This window comes from Nicotiana tabacum, chromosome 10 (genome assembly GCF_000715075.1).
Source record: "Nicotiana tabacum cultivar K326 chromosome 10, ASM71507v2, whole genome shotgun sequence".
In the NCBI taxonomy this organism is placed as follows: Eukaryota; Viridiplantae; Streptophyta; class Magnoliopsida; order Solanales; family Solanaceae; genus Nicotiana; species Nicotiana tabacum.
Window position 1 is genome coordinate 72,758,196 of NC_134089.1, and position 19,905 is coordinate 72,778,100.

Below are 19,905 nucleotides of genomic sequence, written 5' to 3' on the forward strand. Positions count from 1 at the left end.
CAGCCATACTTCGAAGATAAAAAAACACTTCAAGGGGGAATATACCTTGAAATGATCGAAGAGTAGATCAAGGCCAAAATTTCCGGGGACTTAAGAGCAAGACCGGGTTTGACTGGCATTCGAGGCCAAGGGAGGCATCCCGATTGTCAGAATACATCTTCAACATTTATGTCTCAGGCATCGTATCGGCCATAGGTAGAATCAGAGATGCCAGATGGCCAAAGCCCGCACAATTAGATCCTTCCCGAAGGAACCCCAACTTGATGTGCGGATACCATGGAATTCACGGTTATAAGATTGAGGATTGTAGGCAACTTTGAGAGGAGGTGGCTCGGCTGATCAATGAAGGGTACCTTCGAGAACTCCTTAGCAATCGAGCTAAGAACCACTTTCAAGAAAGAGAGGCGAACAGAAAGAATGGACTAGAAAAACCTCAGCACATCATTTACATGATCGTTGGAGGAACCGATATCCCACAGGGACCCATGTTCAAATGGGCCAAAGTGTCCATCGCGACGGAAAGACAAAATCAGAGCTATATACCCGAGGCCGCCCTTACATTTAGAGAAGAAGACATCGAGGCTTTGTCCCAACCATATAATGATGTACTGGTAATTTCCTTTCTTTTGAATAATGTTCAAATTAAACATGTGCCCGTGGATCCAGGTAGCTCGGCTAACATAATCAGGTCGAAGGTAGTGGAGCAGCTCGGACTACTCGATCAGATCATATCCACCTCTCGAGTCCTCAATGGATTCAACATGGCAAGTGAGACAACGAAGGAAGAAATCATCCTCCCAGTCAACGTGTCCGGTACAGTTCAAGACACCAAGTTTCATGTCATCGAAGGTGACATGAGGTACAATGTCTTACGTGGAAGGCTGTGGATACACAACATAAGGGCGGTACCATCAACTTTTCATCAAATGATGAAGTTCTCAACAAAAGATGGTATAAAAATGGTGTACGGAGAACAACATGCAGTAAAAGAGATATTTGCGGTAAACGATATGGCACCAACATCGACTCTCCCCGTCCAGGATGAGTCAGGAAACGGGCTGACCCCCAAGGAACAGGTGGTCTATGAGCATTCAAACGAAGATGAAGAAGAAGACTTCCTCACTCCTCGAACATTCGTTGCCCCTGAAGAGTTGGATGCAACAAAATCAACGGTCGAAGAACTCGAACAAGCCATCTTGATCGAGCATCTTCTAGATCGAAAGGTATACCTGGGAATGGGATTAACTCCCAAACTCAGGAAAAAAATCATCTAATTTCTTATTAACGACATTGATTGTTTTTCTTGGTCCCATTTAGACATGATAGGGATCCCACCTGAAATATCCACCTATCGACTAAGTGTCGATCCCAGGTTTAAACCAGTGAAGCAAAAAAGGAGGCCTCTATCCGAGGTAAAACATGCGTTCATTAAAGAGGAGGTAACAAACTCCTCAAGATAGGACCAATTAGAGAGGTAAAATACCCTGAATGGTTGGCTAATGTGGTAGTGGTTCCCAAAAAAGGAAATAAATTGAGAATGTGCGTAGATTATAAAAACTTAAATAAAGCATGCCCCAAAGACTCTTTCCCATTGCCCAATATCGATCGCTTGATCGATGCCACGGCTGGCCACGAGATCCTCACTTTTCTCGACGCCTCGGGTATAATCAAATTCAAATGAACCCAGAGGACAGGGAAAAAACGTCGTTCATCACGAAGTATAGTACATACTGTTATAATGTAATGCCCTTTGAGCTAAAAAATACAGGATCTACGTACCAATGCCTAGTTCATAAGATGTTCGAACATCAAATAGGCCAATCTATTGAAGTTTACATTAATGACATGCTAGTTAAGTCCCTGCGCGTAGAGGACCACTTGACTCATTTGCAGGAAACATTCGATATCCTTAGAAGTTATAACAAGAAGCTCAACCCCGAGAAATATGCCTTTGGAGTAGGATCAGGCAAATTTTTAGGCTTCATGGTGTCGAATAGGGGGAACGAAATCAACCCCAACTAAATCAAGGCGACTAAAAAAATCAGAGTAGTGAATAATGTGAAGGTCGTACAGCGGCTGACCGGGCAGATAGCGGCCTTAGGCCAATTCATCTCGAGATCGTCAGATCGGAGTCATCATTTCTTCTCCTTGCTCAAGAAGAAAAACAACTTTGAGTAGACTCCGGAAGGCCAACATGCTTTAGAGGAATTAAAGCGGTATCTCTCAAGTCCGCCTTTGCTCCACACCCCAAAGGAAGATGAAACGTTGTACTTGTATCTGGCGGTATCTGAAGTAGCGGTAAGTGATGTGTTGGTTCGAGAAGAACAAGGTACGCAATTTCCTGTTTATTACGTAAGTCAGACTCTAGGAGATGCTGAAATCCACACTTAGAAAAATTAGCTCTTGCATTAATAAGTGCATCTCGGAAATTAAAACCTTATTTTCTATGCCATCATATATGTATTTTAACGACATACCCTCTTTAAAACATCTTGCACAAACCTGAATTATCGAGCAGATTGGCCAAATGGGCCATCGAGCTCGGAGGGTATGATATCGAGTATCAACCCCGAATAGCTATCAAGTCCCAAATTATGGCAGACTTCATGGCCGACTTTTTGCCTGCCCTCGTGCCCGAGGTAGAGAAAGAACTCTTGCTAAAAACAAGCACATCATCGGGAGTATGGACCCTTTTCATTGACGGTGCCTCGAACGTGAAAGGGTCCGGGCTTGGCATCATTCTGAAATCGCCTACGGGCGGCATAATTAGGCAATCTATAAAAACTTCAAAATTTACTAACAACGAGGTCGAGTATGAGGCTATGATTGCAGGTCTCGAGCTGGCTAAGAGCCTAGGAGCAAAAGTCGTTGAAGCAAAATGCAACTCCCTTCTGGTAGTTAACCAAGTAAAATGGAGCTTTGAGGTTCGAGAAGACAGGATGCAAAGATACTTAGACAAACTTCAGGTCATATTGCATCACTTCAAAGAATGGACTTTGGTTCACATTCCTCGAGATCAGAACATCGAGGCTGATGTATTCGCAAACCTAAGGTCTTCCATCAAAGAGGATGACATACTCTTGAGGACTGTTGTACAGTTATCCAAGTCAGTGATTGAAGGCCACGCCGAGATTAACTCAGCAAGTCTAACATGGGATTGGAGGAATAAATACATCGACTATTTGAGAAACGGGAAGCTACCGACAAACCCAAAAGTATCAAGGGCCCTTCGAGCCAAACCAGCTCGATTTTCTCTCGACGAGAATGGAACAATATATAGAAGGACCTTCGATAGACCTCTAGCAGTATGCTTGGGACCGGAGGACACCGATTATGTACTTCGAGAAATCCATAAGGGCACTTGTGGAAATCATTCCGGCGCCGACTCTTTGGTTCGAAAGGTGATCAGAGCAGGCTACTATTGGGACAACATGGAGAAGGACACCAAGGAATTCATTCGGAGGTGTGACAAATGCCAAAGGTTTGCGCCAATGATTCACCAACCCGGTGAACAACTACACTCAGTTTTGTCACCATGACCGTTCATGAAATAGGGGATGGACATCATCGGCCCTTTGCCAACGACGCCAGGTAATGCTAGATTTATTCTGTTTATGGATGACTATTTCTTGAAATGGGTGGAAGCACAGGCCTTCAAGAATATAATAGAAAAAGAAGTCATTGACTTCATCTAGGACCACATCATATGCCGATTTAGGATCCCCTCCGAGATTGCATGTGATAATGAGAAGCAGTTCATAGGCAGCAAGGTGATGAGTTTTTATCAAAGACCATAAAATCAAGAGGATACTATCAACACCCTATCACTTATGTGCAAATGGACAAGCCGAGTCCACAAACAAGACCATCATCCAAAACTTGAAAAAGAGGTTAGAAAATGCCAAGGGGAAATGGAGAGAGGTATTGCCTGAAGTACTATGGGCATACCGAACAACTTCGAAGTTAAGCACAAAAGAGACACCGTTCTCTTTGGTATATAGGTCCAAGACCTTGATACTAGTCGAGGTCGGAGAGCCAAGCACTAGATTCCGACATGCCACCGAGGACTCAAATAGCAAAGCCATGACTACAACCCTCGAGCTACTAGATGAAAAGCGAGAGGCTGCACTAGTCCGAATAGCTGCCCAAAAATAGTGAATCGAGAGATATTATAATAGGAGAACAAACCTCCGATACTTCGGAGTTGGGGACTTAGTCCTAAGAAAGATCACCCTCAACACTCAAAACCTAAATGAAGGGAATCTAGGACCAAGCTGGGAAGGACCGTACCGTGTCCTCGGAGTAGTAGGCAAAGGGTCCTACAAACTTGGCATCATGTAGGGAGAGCAACTTCTAAGCAATTAGAACATATCGATGCTCAAATGCTATTATTGCTAAGGTATAACCTTCTCCCTTTTTACTTTATGTCTCATACTAATTTCTTACAAGTGTTCGATGGGAGACGCCGAAGCGCCCTTCAACTCGAAAACCTTGGGTTTTAAAGCATGCGTTGCGCTCTTTTTCCCTTCGATCGGGTTTTACCCCAAATGGGGTTTTACCAGCAAGGTTTTTAACGAGGCAACACCTATATTCTACATAAGTAGAACTCAACAAGTATTCAAGGCTTCTTCTCAATCAACCTCGAATATTGGGGGGCATCCCACTCGGAGGCTATCTTTTCAAAAAAATCGAGTTATGCCTAAGGGGACCTTGATATGAAAATATTATATGGGGCCAAACTGTCGAATGAACCGTGTCCATATAGAACAATTGAGCCTCCAAAGGCAAGAACATGTACACATATACCAAGTAATCGAAGAAGCCTTTCTGTTTGTCAAAACGCTATATGCCTCAAAGAAGTTTACTACTTTCATGCAAAACGGCTCAAGGGCCAAAAACTTTCAAACACTCGGGGACTATCACAAATAGTAACCTCATCGAGCCATCAAAAACTCGAATTCGTAAGACCTCGATCAGGCGACTTTGAGCTCGTAGGCCCTCAGTAAGGCAATATCAGATATGTAAGACCTCAACGAGGCATGCCCAACGACTCAAGGGCTAAAAACATTCGAACACTCAAGGACTGTCGCCAACAGTCAGCTCATCGAGCCATCGAAAACTCGAATTCATAAAACCTCGATCACAAAATTTCGAGCTAATAATCCCTCAATAAGGCAACATCAAATTTGTAAAATGTCAATGAGGCATGTCCAAACTTATATGGCCTCAATAAGGCAAAACCGAGCTTATAAGACTTCAACAACGCGTACTCAAATTTATAAGACCTTAAAAAACCCCTGGTATGAAGGCCAAGGATATATATTCGAACATGTAAGACCCCTAAACGGCATACCTCGATATAAATGCCAAGGTCACCGCACCCGGGGGCTAAAGGCTACGTCCAAACATAAAGACTACGGTCGAACTAAAAGGCTACGACCGAATTAACGCAGCTCGGAGACATCTAACTGGCACCATAAAACTAAAGGCCTTCAAATACTTCGAAAATACTTCAAAAAGAACCGGTTAATCAGGCTACCCTCGGCATCAGCAAAGGAGCTTTGATAATATCAGCTCCAATACAATAAAAAGGGCTTCAAAAACAATCAGCTCTAAGCAATAAAAGTGCTTCGAAAATAATCAGCCTTTGATAAAAAGGTTTCGAAAACTTAGCCTTCGAGCGAACCTATCACGCCCCAACCTCGGGAGGCGCGACCGACACGCAATCGAGTGAACCCAACCGAGAAAGCCTTTTGGACACTTTCTACCCAACTCACTATGATCAAGAAACCATGTTTTCATTTATTTAAATAGTAGGAAAGGTCGTACATACAACATCTCTAGTTCATTTTATATTAAAACCCTTAAATCATAGTTATGTTCCCAAAGTTCTTACAGTTACGTTTAGAAGAACAAGAGTTTAGAATTACAACATAGTCTAGTGACCCATCCGACGCCCGTACATAACCCACACGAACATCTACAGAGCCTCTAAAGATACAAAATACAGTTATGATAATGCCGACAACAAGTCCCTGGCTATACCTAAAAAAGTGGTAATTTATAACAAAAGATATACTACATAACCCCGGGAAGAAAAGGGGCTCACCAAGATTGCTGAGAAGAGGATGCTCCGCTACCTAAGATCAACATTGTTTGCTATGGAACCACCTACATCCATTCAAAGTTGTAGCGCCCCCGTCAAAAGGGACGTTAGTACCATGGAATAATACAAATATGTATAACTAAACACCATCTCATTAGAAAGAACAACCACACAAGAACAAAGAAATCATAAGGATCAACAAAAGCTTTAAACAATCACCACATCATCAAATAAAAGGGGGATCACATAGCTTTCACATAATTTTCATTACTTTAGGTTGGGACATTTAATACTGTTGCATCATCATTCACAATAACACCGCTTTCTTGCGCGGAGTCTGATCACGGCCCGATCGGCTAAGCTGCCTCATTTGAGACATAAACCTCAATAACAATTTCATTCTCAGTTTTTGGTTTCAATATCAACACAATACCACCATGTGTGTAGCATGGCATCCGATCACGGCCCGATCGACTAAGCCGTCATACAAAGAAATTTTCCTTTTCCATCAATCATCTCACTTCAATTCTTGTTTCATATATATCAGTTCATCGGCACTTGGGACCAAATTTATCACATCATACTTGGCACTAGGCCACATATCATAGCTCAAATTCTTTCCCCCCACATTTCACGTCATTTCCACTTTCAACATTAACCTTGTAATTTTAGATAATAGGCACATACGAGAGCAATTCAAGTTGTAAGCATAGAGAGGATTTCACATAGTTCGGCATAATAATCACAATTTAAGCTTGACTTGAAATCTAGGCATTTTAGCACATAGTTCACATTCTTCACCCATCCTCAATTTACCAAAAATAGCATATTGAACACATTGAAACACACCTTTCACATATATTTTTGCAACACCAATTCATTTGAAACAACAAGTACTACATTAATCAAAGTTCGGACTTGCAACATTTGCATGGACACCAAGGGAGCTCAATTTCTAAGAAGAGGGGGATTTAGCCATACATACATCAATAGAGATTTTCTTAAATTCTTACAATAATTCTGGAACTCTTAGCAATTTCGGTCTATTTTATGAGAATTACAAGTTGAACCAAGAATTAGAGAGATAATTAAGATTCTATCTCATTTGAGCACATTATCAAGCACTAAGTGTGCATTACGACTTTAAGACCTTTTGTGAGAGATTCTATCATCCTACACCTCATTTGTTATATTTTTAGCTCACAATCCCCCCACACCCTTTTATCAAACATGTATGCAAGAAAATCTATCCTAATACCCATGAACCTATTTGTTAATTACTTATTCTAGTAGGAATTTCGAAATCAAAGATTAGGGTACAAGTTCTTACCTCTTAGGATGAATGCTTAGTAACTTTACTTGATAATCTTCAAAGATTTGGGCAAGGATTGAATACTGACTTGGTGAGGTTCACTCTATCCCTATAGAACACTTTCTCTCACTTTAGATGTAGTAGAAAATAGCACAAGAGGGTCTAATGGGGTGTTTTTAATGGAATAAGGTCGGGTTTTAAAAGTTAGAAAATAGGAGCCCCGACTCAATCTGCGGTCGCATATGCCACCGCATAACTGATATGTGGCCCGCAAAAGGGACTGCAAAATTAGCCCTCAAGACTTGAATACTTTTCCCGTGTATGCGACCAATATGCAGTCTGCATACCTGTTCTGTGGTTGCATAATGCACCGCAGAACTGCCCTTCGCAAAAAAATCCCAAGGAGTTTATGAGATGACTATGCGGTCTGCATATCGATTATGCAATCACATAATTAGCTGCATAGTTGTCCTCAAATAAGCCAACATTGTGTCTCACTCTACGACAGATATGCAGCCCGTATTGCCATTATGCGGCCGCATAATGGGCCGCAGAACGCGCTCTTCTGAAAAATATTTTTCCTTAACTTTTTAATGCAAGTATCAATCCAAAAGGTCCGAACCGCGGCGAGCATAATTTTATAAATTTCTAACACATCCTCCTTACTTGGCACTATGAGATTTTGGGTTTTTGCGTAAAAATTTCATGAGGCCTTACATTCTTCCCCCACGTAAGATCATTCGTCCTCGAATGAGGAACAAGGTTCACTTATCAGCACCTTTTGCAATTTTAGTTTCACACCACATACCAACAACCCCCAAATTTGGCTAACTCTGTAAATTTCCAGGAATTTTGCCAGAGTTTCCTTTGTATCTAGACATATCCACCTGCTAGAGAGCCCCAGAAACCTATTCGAACACCATATACACAATTTATTAACATGACATAACTCATAACCACACCAACCATGGCCCCATAGGCAATATATAATCAAAACAGAATAGTTTTATGTAGACTAATCAAGTGATACAAAGTTCATAGGAACCAAATTCATAGAAGCTATTACATGGCCATGCAAACAAATGTGGGTACTTCCTTTTCATTTCTTCCTCGACTTCCCAAGGGGCTTCTTCAACCTGCTGGTTTTGCCATAACACTTTCACGGAGGCAATTTCTTTATTTCTCAACTTCCGGACTTGCCTGTCGAGAATGGCAACTGGAATTTCTTCATATGACAATTCTTCATTAACCTCAATAGTTTCAACCGGCACAATAGTGGACGGATCTCCCACTACCTTCTTCAACATAGACACATGGAATACTGGGTGTACCATTGATATCTCGGGTGGTATCTCAAGCTTGTATGCCACCTGACCGATCCTCTAAATGATTCTATACGGTCCGACATACCTCAAACCCAATTTTCCTTTCTTTCCAAACCGCCTGATACTCTTCATGGGGGAAACCTTCAAAAATACCCAATCATCATCTTTGAACTCCAAATCTCTGTGACGAATGTCCGAATAAGACTTTTGGCGACTCCGAGCAGTTTTCAACCTCTCCTTAATAATCTTGACTTTCTCCATAGCCTGATGCACAAGGTATGGCCCTATCAATTCAGCTTCTCCAACCTAGAACCACCCAATGGGAGACCTACATCTCCTACCATACAACGCCTCAAACGGTGCTGTCTAGATACTAGCATGGAAGCTGTTGTTATAAGAAAACTATATGAGTGGAAAATGATCATCCCAACTACCTTTGAAATCAAGAACGCAAGCATGAAACATGTCCTCAAGTATCTGAATAGTTCGCTCTGCTTGCCCGTCGGTCTAAGGATGGAAAGGTGTACTAAGATTTACCTGCGTACCCAAACCTTGCTTAAATTTCTTCCAAAAGTTGGTCGTGAACTGAGCCCCTCGATATGAAATGATTGAGACTGGAGTGCCATGTAACCTGACTATTTCTTTGGTATACATCTAAGCATATTATTCCACTTTGTCGGTAGATTTGACTGGCAAGAAGTGCGCTAATTTTGTGAGTCGATCCACAATTACCCAAATTGAGTCGAACTTGCGCGGAGTGCGCGGTAACCCTACCACAAAATCCATATTGATTATTTCCATTTCCACATTAGATTTTCTATGCTTTGAGTCAATCCACCAGGCCTTTGATGTTCGGCCTTCACTTGGTGACAGTTCGAACATTTTGCCACAAAGTCTGCCATATCCCTTTTCATGTTGTTCCATCAATATACTTCCTTGAGATCATGATACATTTTTGTAGAACCTGGGTGTACGGAATACCTGGAAGTGTGAGCGTCTGCTATGATCCTTTCTCGAAGACCATCAATATCTGGAATGCATAGGCGCCCTTGGTATCGTAGGGTACCATCATCCATGCCAAAAGAAAAAGCTGTGGTCTTGTGTTTATGAATCCCTTCCTTCAGCTGTGCCAACAATGGATCATTAAATTGCTTCTCTTTCACCTCCACCACAAAGGATGATTCAACCCTATTCTGCACAATTACTCCTCCTTCATAAGAGAGAACCTCCGAGCCAACGACCTTTGATATGCCTTCAAATGAGCCAAACTTCCCATAGATTTCTGGCTAAGAGCATCTGCCATAACATTGGCCTTTCCCGGGTGATAGAGAATATCGATATCATAGTCCCTGAGTAACTCTAACCATCTTCTCTGTCTTAAATTCAACTCCTTTTGTTTGAAAATATATTGAAGGCTCTTGTGATCCGTAAATACATCCACATGGAACCCATACAAATAATGTCGCCAAATCTTTAGTGCAAACACCATTGCCGCTAGCTCTAAGTCATAGGTTGGATAGTTCTTTTTATGATTCTTGCGTTGCCTAGAAGCGTAAGCTATAACCTTGCCGTGTTGCATTAACACACACCCAAGCCTGATCCTTGAAGCATCGCAATACATCACTAATCCCTCTGTACCCTCTGGCAGGGTCTATACTGGCGCTATTGTCAATCTTGATTTCAATTCTTGGAAGCTCCTTTCACAAGAATCGGACCACTGGAACTTAACTGCTTTCTGCGTCAATTTAGTCAATGGATAGGCAAGAGTAGAAATCCCTCCATAAATCTTCTATAATACTCGTCCAAACCTAAGAAACTACAGATCTCTATTGGAGTGGTAGGTCTAGGCCAATTCTTCACTGCTACAATCTTTTGAGGATCAACCATAATTCCTTCCCTAGAGACGACATGACACATATTCAAGCCAAAATTCACATTTCAAAAATTTTGCATACAGTTGGTGCTGCTGAAGAGTCTGCAGAACTGCCCTGAGATGGTCAGCATGGTTCTCCTGACTTCAGGAATACACAAGAATATTGTCAATGAACACTATCACAAAGGAGTCTAGAAAATGCTTGAAGACTCGATTCATAAGATCCATGAAAGCTGCTAGGGCATTTGTTATCCCGAAGGACATCACCAGAAATTCAAAGTGCCCTTACCGAGTCCTGAAAGCTATTTTTGGAGTATCCTGCTCCCTTATCTTCAATTGATGATACATGGATCGTAAGTCAATTATTAAGAAACACTTAGCACCTTGCAATTGATCAAACAAATCATCTATCCTTGGTAGAGGGTATTTATTTTTTATTGTGACTTTGTTGAGTTGCCGGTAGTCAATACACATCCGTAGCGACCCATCTTTCTTCCTTACAAACAAAACCAGTGCACCCCACGGTGACACACTCGACCGGATGAAACCCTTTTCTAACAAATCCTTCAATTGTTCCTTTATCTCCTTCAATTTTGTTGGTGCCATTCTGTAAGGTGGAATTGATATAGGCTGCGTTCTTGGCATCACGTCGATACCAAAATCAACCTTCTATCTGGTAGTCTCCTAGGGAGCTCATCTGGAAAGACATCCAAAAATTCATTCACAACTAGCACAAACTCAAGGCTAGGCACCTCGGCATCGGTATCCATAACCCGGACTAAATGATAGATACACCCCTTCTTGATCATCTTTGCAGCCTTAAGGTAAGAAATAAACTGACCTTTTGTCACTACATTATCTCCCTTCCATTCAATAATGGGCTCATTAGGAAATTCAAGCCTCATAATTCTAGTTCGACAATCAAGTTTGGCAAAATATGAATAAAGCCAATCCATTCCCATTATTACATCAAAATCGACCATCCCTAATTCAATAAGATCGACCATTGTATCCCTACACGCACCATAACAACACAACCTCTATAAACTCGTTCAACCATAATAGACTTACCAACCGGAGCAGACACCGAGAATGGATCATGAAGCTGATCCGGTTCTATCCTAAATTCCATAGCAACAAAAGGGGTAACATAGGACAAGGTGGAACTGGGGTCAATAAGTGCATACACGTCATGAGATTGGACAGTCAGAATACCTGTAACAACATCTGGAGAAGCCTCTGTAGTTTGGAGACCACTCATAGCATAGAACCGGCTGGGTCCTCCTGAACTCTGTGTACCACCCCTAGTTGCACGATGCCCCGCGGGTGCTAGAGCAACTCGAGCTGGAGAAGGTAATGTAGCAGCTACTGGACTGGTGTTACACCCCATATTTTCGTACATGAAAATACGCCATAAATAAATTAATGAGAGCCCGGAAGTGAGATGTCACGTCCCAGAGTATTACATTATGGTGATGTTACACTTTGCTGTATTAAGTTACGACGATGTTGCACCCTGAAGTATTGTACGTGAAAATTTCACTTTCAGATAACCGACGTAGACTCGGGGATGAGATCATCTTGACGTTAATGTACTTATTCTATTTATAATAGGTGATAAATAAGTGTTATGAAGGATAAAGGGGTACACTGATTAAAGAAAACGAGTTTTGTTGGAAGTGATCAATTTGGAATAAAATACGAGTCGAGCGATAATACCCGATAATTATGAACTAGTACCATGCAAGGTACCATATGACCACGGTAGTATAATATATAAAGTATATATGAAGTATTGTTATAAAAATAAATAGAATTTTAAGTAATTTGTGATAATTCTTAAATTATGCGGGTAATAGATTAATTACCGGGTAACGAAACATTACCCAGTTAACTAATAAGTGGATAAAAATTAACAAAAATCTCACTCCAAAAACGTGGCACAAATGCCACAAGGCTAAAAATGACTCATAAGTCATCTATGTCATGTGGCTACTTATAGTAAAATAAAAATCCATCTAACATAAGACTTGAATAAGTCTTATCTTTATTCAATTCATTTGAATACTTAGCATTTTAATTGACTTAGTAACAACAAGAACGTTCTTTCTGATTGGATAACAAAGTTCCATCCTTCCATTTCTAATACAAACAATAACAAGATTTGTAGGAAAGTTTTGTTCAAATAACTCCAAGAAAACGTGAAGAATAGTAGTCACTTGGTAAAAGTCTGATTCTTGGATTACGTTTCAAAGATATCTTGTTGTCTTTAAGAAAAACGTGAAGGAACAGAATTAAAATTCTTCCAAAATTTCAAATCCAAAACAAGTTCGTTCCAATTTCAAGGAAATCCAGTGTAAATTTCGCAGAAGTAGATTCATTCAAGTAATTCAACAAAACAGGTATGTTAGGGCTATCCCTTCTTTCTTTTGGAATGATCCATACGATATGAACGAAATGTGCAAATGCACAAATTCCATAAGTGACTCTACTCATAGAAGTAATAGAAATATCTATGTTCTTTAATTCTCATGTGTCATAATATTTTATCATCTGTTCATGGGCCTCAGAAAAATACGAAAGTTGAAAAGATGTTACTTTATGATATTGCTCAAGAGGCAAAGTGGTCTTATGACCTTCCGAATGATTTTATTGACGTACGTTTCATGCATTGCATTCATGTGCATTGACTCATGACCAGATGACGTTATATACACGTATATATGTAAATATATGTATATGGAATGGGAAAAGGTTACGGCGTTATATATGCACCACCACCTGATCAGCTGGTATATGATGATGATGTTGCCCACAGTGGCCGAAATATGATTCAAACGGCATTATATACGCATATATATGTAAGTATGATTCAAACGGCATTATATATGCGTATATATGTATGTATATATGTATATGGGATATGGGAAATGTTATGGCGTTATATACGCACCACCACCTAATCAGCTGGTATACGATGATGATTTTGCCCACAGTGGCCGATATGATATGATGGGTGCCCTCAGAGGCTGATGATGTTATGAAATATGTACCTATGCACGACATGGCATTTATACACATATGCACGACGCTAAAAGTAATATATGATTTATAAAGTTATTCAGACTTACAGGTTAAGTCATGTACTCTATATGTCTTTCATGCCTCTTATGTATTTATTTATGTGCCTTACATATTCAGTATATTATTCGTACTGACGTCCCTTTTGCTTGGGGATGCTGCATTTCATGCCCGCAGGTCCCGATAGACAGGTCGAGAGCCCTCCAAGTAGGCTATCAACTCAGCGAAAGATGTTGGTGCGCTCTATTTACTTCGAAGTTGCTCGTTTGGTTAGTGTGATTTAGACGTGTATTGTTTGGTATGGCGGGACTCTGTCCCAACCTTTATGATATTTATGTACTCTTAGAGGCTTGTAGACATATGTCGTGTATATAAAAGATTGTACGACCTTGTCGTCCTTTGTTTTGAGTTTGTATATGATAATGTTGGCCTATTAGGCCCATATGTCACGTGTATATGATGATGTAATATGAAAGATACGTTACGTTGATACTCGGTTTAGTAAGGTACCGGGTTCCCGTCGCGGCCCATCGGTTTGGGTCGTGACAAAAGTGGTATCAAAGCAGTTCTGTCCTAGGGAGTCTACAAGTCGTGTCTAGTAGAGTCTTATTTATGGGTGTGTCATGCACCACACTTATAAGCAGGAGGCTACAGGGCATTTAAGACTATCACTCTTTCTTCTTACTCTAGATCGTATGGTAGAGCCCACTTATAAGAATTTAAGTCCCGAGCTTCTATTTTTTATTCGTAATAAGAGGATGCCTACGTTCAGTAAGATGATCGATAAGAGATATAGCTATGGAAGTGCTGAATTAGAGGAACTCGACTTTGTATCATGCTTATGATAAGTAAATATGAGGTCTTCAGCAAATCATGTGCGTACTGAAAGGTGTAAGCCTCTTGATAAGGAGCCTTAAGGTAAGAATGCCTATCCACCTTTATGGTGAAAGACAATGAGAGCTTTAGAAGGTAAATACAAATGTCAATAAGTAAAAGAAGTAAGATGAAGAAAAGTACGAGATGCCCAGTTAATGAAGATTAACGGTGTTTATAATTCAAGCAGAGGAATGTAAGCTTTTTGAGTTATATTCAATGGTAACAGAGGTATGTATAATTGGCCGTACCCATCTCAGTTATGCCCTGTGGGAGGCTAACAAACATAATTTAAGAAAAGGACGAGTTATCAGGATCCGGCTAGGGATATAGTAACCCAAAATAGTGGATGGATTGGTAGAGTTAGTTGACATTTCTGAAGGATAGTGCAAACGTGGTAATGGATCTCCATGCGAGACACCTCAATGGTGCACCCTAAAATAGTACAGCTAGATATGAGTACTACAAAGACATGCACTATAAGACTTAAAGGGATAAATATTACCTTAGTATGGCTCGCGGCCCTAGTAAAGTGAGAACGTGAAGCAATTTGAAGAGCCGCTGGATGGAGCAAAGGAAAGATAAAAGCGAAAGAATGTCGTATTGAAGTTTTCACAAGGAAAATGATATGCAGAAATATTAGAAGAGTAATGAGAAGAGAGATAAGGAAGCAATATGAATAAGGTGTGATACATGGATGAAAACGGTAGAATGTTACAGAACCTATAGTCAAATGAAGGAAGAGACTAAAGGTGATGGGCCTTAAGACAACGAAAGAGTATAGGCCATAAGGTTATATCCTCATTTCGAGAAATAAGTTCGTGACTCCAACGCGACTACCAGAGGGGAGAGTTAATCCCCGGAGTAACATAAATCAGTATGAACTGGTAAACAAGATAAACTAAATATGAATTAGGGACTGAATGATTGGAAAGTACTCGACATCATGAGAATTTCATATTCATTCCGGTGGTAATAGAATGGACCACAGAAGAAGAGCCACGATGAATTCAGAGAATAGTCATTCAGGGAGACACTTCCCTAGAGCAAACAATGTGAGCAAAGTTAAGCTTAAGAGACTGTATGTGCCAGTTACGCTAAGTGACACCCTCGCGAGTAAGGAAATTTGTCATCCTTGGTATAGAAGAATTGCCGCAAGGTGAGTAAGGATCATTGATGTTGAAAAACGACGCCAAAGATGAAGAGGTAAAACATCTATAGGTAGATCCTCGTGGCTTCAACTTTTAGTACACCCTAAAGGGGGGAATATGGAGTAATGCGACATTAAGTCAGAATTAAGTGGTTCTAGTGACCATGGAATGGTAAAGGAAGAATGTGATAAATGAAAGAGGAATGAAATAGCACTTATCCAAATCTTACAGATACACTACGATTCAAGAATATTGTGCAAGCACGACGTCGAGAGAAATTAAGGGTTCTTTCCCGAGCTGTTATTAATACATAAGGAGCCAGTGTGAGACATAAGTTAAAACAAAGTAAATAACCCAAGAAAGATTACAAGGAATATTGATATGAGAATGGGCCAACGAGTAGTTAGTAATTGGTCAGGAAGATCTTAGTTATGGTTAAACATGAGGTTACAAATGAGTCATCAGATCATGTAAGATAAACATAGTAGAACCCAACATGGAGAATTCAGCCTCGGAGAATATCATTATAATACTTGAGATATATTCAAACAAGAGTCGGGGTAGTGAAAGGTATCGTATGAGTGTTACGGGGATAAAAAAAAGGTGCCACTGGGAAGGCAGTCAAAATATCAGTTCAGAAGCAACCATATAAGCATAAGGGCATGGAAGTAAGCAACTACATATGATTATAGGCAAGTAAGGACATCAGAAAAGGTCCGTAATAAGCTCACAGCTTTACGAGAGTCAAGGGTTCTCCCTAAGTACTACAACGAAAGACTAGCTGAGGAAATAAGAAAGAAGGCTTCGACCTAAGCACAATGACCTAAAGAGGAAATGGTCGTGTACCAACAATCTCGCAACAACATTGTAAGCATTCCAAAGGAAACTGGCACCTATAATGGCTAATGAACGAGAAATAAAAAATTAAAAGCAATATTCGAGATCATATGAGCTGTATAAAAACTCTGGCAAGTGTGGGCACTAAGATAAGCTAAGTATGGACGCAACAAGGGGGTAGAAAGACCAGGAAAAGTAATAGCTCACATTGAAAGAAAACTAAGATGGAACGAAAGAGTTATTCGATCAATGATTCAGAGTTAGTACGTTATGGATACACTCAAGATTTTTGGAGCATTATCCAGGCATCATATTTGTTGACAATCATACAACTATAGAAGGCTCTGGTATAAGTTAAAAGAAAGAATTGAGCCTAGGGCATAGACAAAAGATTGAATTGTTAGAAGATTGTATCATGGATATTCCATAATGACCATGAAAGGCTAAGGTAATAACTAATACCATGAGCCACAGATTGGAAGATAGCTTAAGCCTACATAAAGACTGATCAGAATGAAGAGGAAACTAAGAGAGTTACATTAACAAAGTAAATCAGGAATCCGATTATTGGACCAAGAAGTTATAGGAATCATGATTGAGAACATAACATAATCACTCTTAATATTAGAGGTGCAAGAGAGATAGCACAACAACTATATTCTATAACGGCTATACGATAAAGCCAGTTAGAAGAAGTACCAGCCTCATAAGAAGTCAGTATGGAACTCCCATCAGATTGTATAGGCACCAGAGGTGCCAGTATTATAATAGAGTTTTAAATTGTGGATGTGAATTCTACCCATGCGGAAGGGAGGTTATGAAAGAAAGATAGAAGAATGTGAGGCAATATTTTAAGGTAAGTAAGGAAAATGTAAAACAACATACAAGATACTCAAATACAGAAGGTTATGAATAGTCCATACTGCGGATAATGGGCTAGAAGCACGGGGATTCAGTATCCAGGAATGATAGCAGCGTCGTCGGTGGCATACCTTCCAGCCTATGGTTTTTAGGTACCGAAAGGTCTAATTAGAGAGTGAAAGGAGAGTTAGAGACGATGTGATATCTCGATGTTCCAGAAAAGCATAAGGAAATCGGTCGCAAGCTAAAGTATGATAGAACAACAAGGTTTTAGAAAGACAGGAGTAAGGATAAGAAAAAGGCAAGCAAGAAGATGATGAAAATGGATAAATCCTCGGGATTAAGCCCGTGAAATCAAGGGAGTTGATGGGTTATCTAAATTATATAAAGCCCAGTATAGCGTGAATGAGCTCAAAGGAGTCTATGACTAGTATCATTTAGAAGAAATGGAATGTTGACCTGATAATAAAATGAGGGTGTAATTGTGACAGATAAAAGATGATGTTTGGGCCGTTGATTAAATAATGATTTGAAGGAAAAAAAATAAAGGGGAGGAAGAGAAAAGATTTTGCGGACGGCACAGGATTAGAATACCCTCATAAGGTGAATCATAATGAGATACTATGAAATACGATTATGGGAATCACTTCATGTATTTATCGATGCAACGTAAGCCCTAGTAGCAAGATATTACGTAAGAGGTTTCAATTATTGGTGGTGGATTGTAGATAGATATTGAGGTGAATCAACAATGGATGGATAAAAGTTACAAAGTATGAAATGAGGTTAGGTCATCGCTCTTAAGATGAACAGTAATGAGGAAGCATTAAAGGACTTAGACTTATACATATGGGATAAGCAATGAGAGCAAGCTGGGATTTGGTAACAGACCTCAGCAATGATAATTAAAGTAAGAGTTATGGCAGTAAATTCATACGGATGGCTAAACGAACCTATGCGATGAGATACATATTCGTGAATTCAACAAAGTACCGAGCAAAGAACTTCAGCATACTCATAGATGCCTAAAGGGACATCTTATCAAGCTCTACATATGAAGCCTAGAGATTGGGCACACTTACAAGGTCAATATTGTACATGTTGCATGATGAAGGTAGCAACAACTACGAGATTGGATGGATTCCGACTACAAGTTGTGGTGTGAGAAGGATGCCTAAGGGGGGAATGCCCTAGACTTTGGATTTATTCATAGAACAGTTGCCTAGATGGCAAGAGGACTACTAAAGTATTCGCAAGAGCTATGGGATATGAGAACGATAAGTGCATCAGTCAACATTCGAGGACGAATGTTCCAAAGGGGGGAATGATGTTACACCCCATATTTTCGTACATGAAAATACGCCATAAATAAATTAATGAGAGCCCGAAAGTGAGATGTCACGTCCCGCAGTATTACATTACGGTGATGTCACGTTTTGCAGTATTAAGTTACGACGATGTTGCACCCTGAAGTATTGTACGTTAAAATTTCATTTTCAGATAATCGACGTAGACTCGGGGATGAGATCATCTTGACGTTAACGTACTTATGCTATTTATAACAGACGATAAATAAGTGTTATGAAGGATAAAGGGGTACACAGATTAAATAAAACGAGTTTCGTTGGAAGTGATCAATTTGGAATAAAATACGGATCGAGCGATAATACCCGATAATTATGAACTAGTACCATGCAAGGTACAATATGACCACGGTAGTGTAATATATAAAGTATATATGAAGTATTTTTAAAAATAAATAGAATTTTAAGTAATTTGTGATAATTCTTAAATTATGCGGGTAATAGATTAATTACCGGGTAACGAAACATTACCCAGTTAACTAATAAGTGGATAAAAATTAACAAAAATCTCACTCCAAAAACGTGGCACAAATTCCACAAGGCTAAGAATGACTCATAAGTCATCTATGCCATGTGGCTATTTATAGTAAAATAAAAATCCATCTAACATAAGACTTGAATAAGTCTTATTTTTATTCAATTCATTTGAAAACTTAGCATTTTAATTGACTTAGTAACAACAAGAACGTTCTTTCTTATTGGAAAACAAAGTTCCATCCTTCCATTTCTAATACAAACAATAGCAAGATTTATAGGAAAGTTTTGTTCAAATAACTCCAAGAAAACGTGAAGAATAGTAGTCACTTGGTAAAAGTCTGATTCTTGGATTAAGTTTCAAAGATATCTTCTTGTCTTTGAGAAAAACGTGAAGGAACAGAATTAAAATTCTTCCAAAATTTCAAATCCAAAACAAGTTCGTTCCAATTTCAAGGAAATCCAGTGTAAATTTCGCAGAAGCAGATTCGTTGAAGTAATTCAACAAAACAGGTATGTTAAGGCTATCCCTTCTTTCTTTTGGCATGATCCATATGATATGAACGAAATGTACAAATGTACAAATTCCATAAGTGACTCTACTCATAGAAGTAATAGAAATATCTATGTTCTTTAATTCTCATGTGT

The 19,905-nt window shown here is 39.7% G+C and overlaps 1 protein-coding gene across 1 annotated transcript; it reads left to right on the top strand.

Moving 5' to 3' along the window:
- Positions 1 to 2,822: 2,822 nt before the first annotated feature.
- On the top strand, positions 2,823 to 3,539 carry LOC142165173 (uncharacterized). Its single transcript, XM_075223787.1, has one exon. It carries the CDS (start codon positions 2,823 to 2,825, stop codon positions 3,537 to 3,539), a length of 717 nt encoding a protein of 238 aa, XP_075079888.1.
- Positions 3,540 to 19,905: the final 16,366 nt, after the last annotated feature.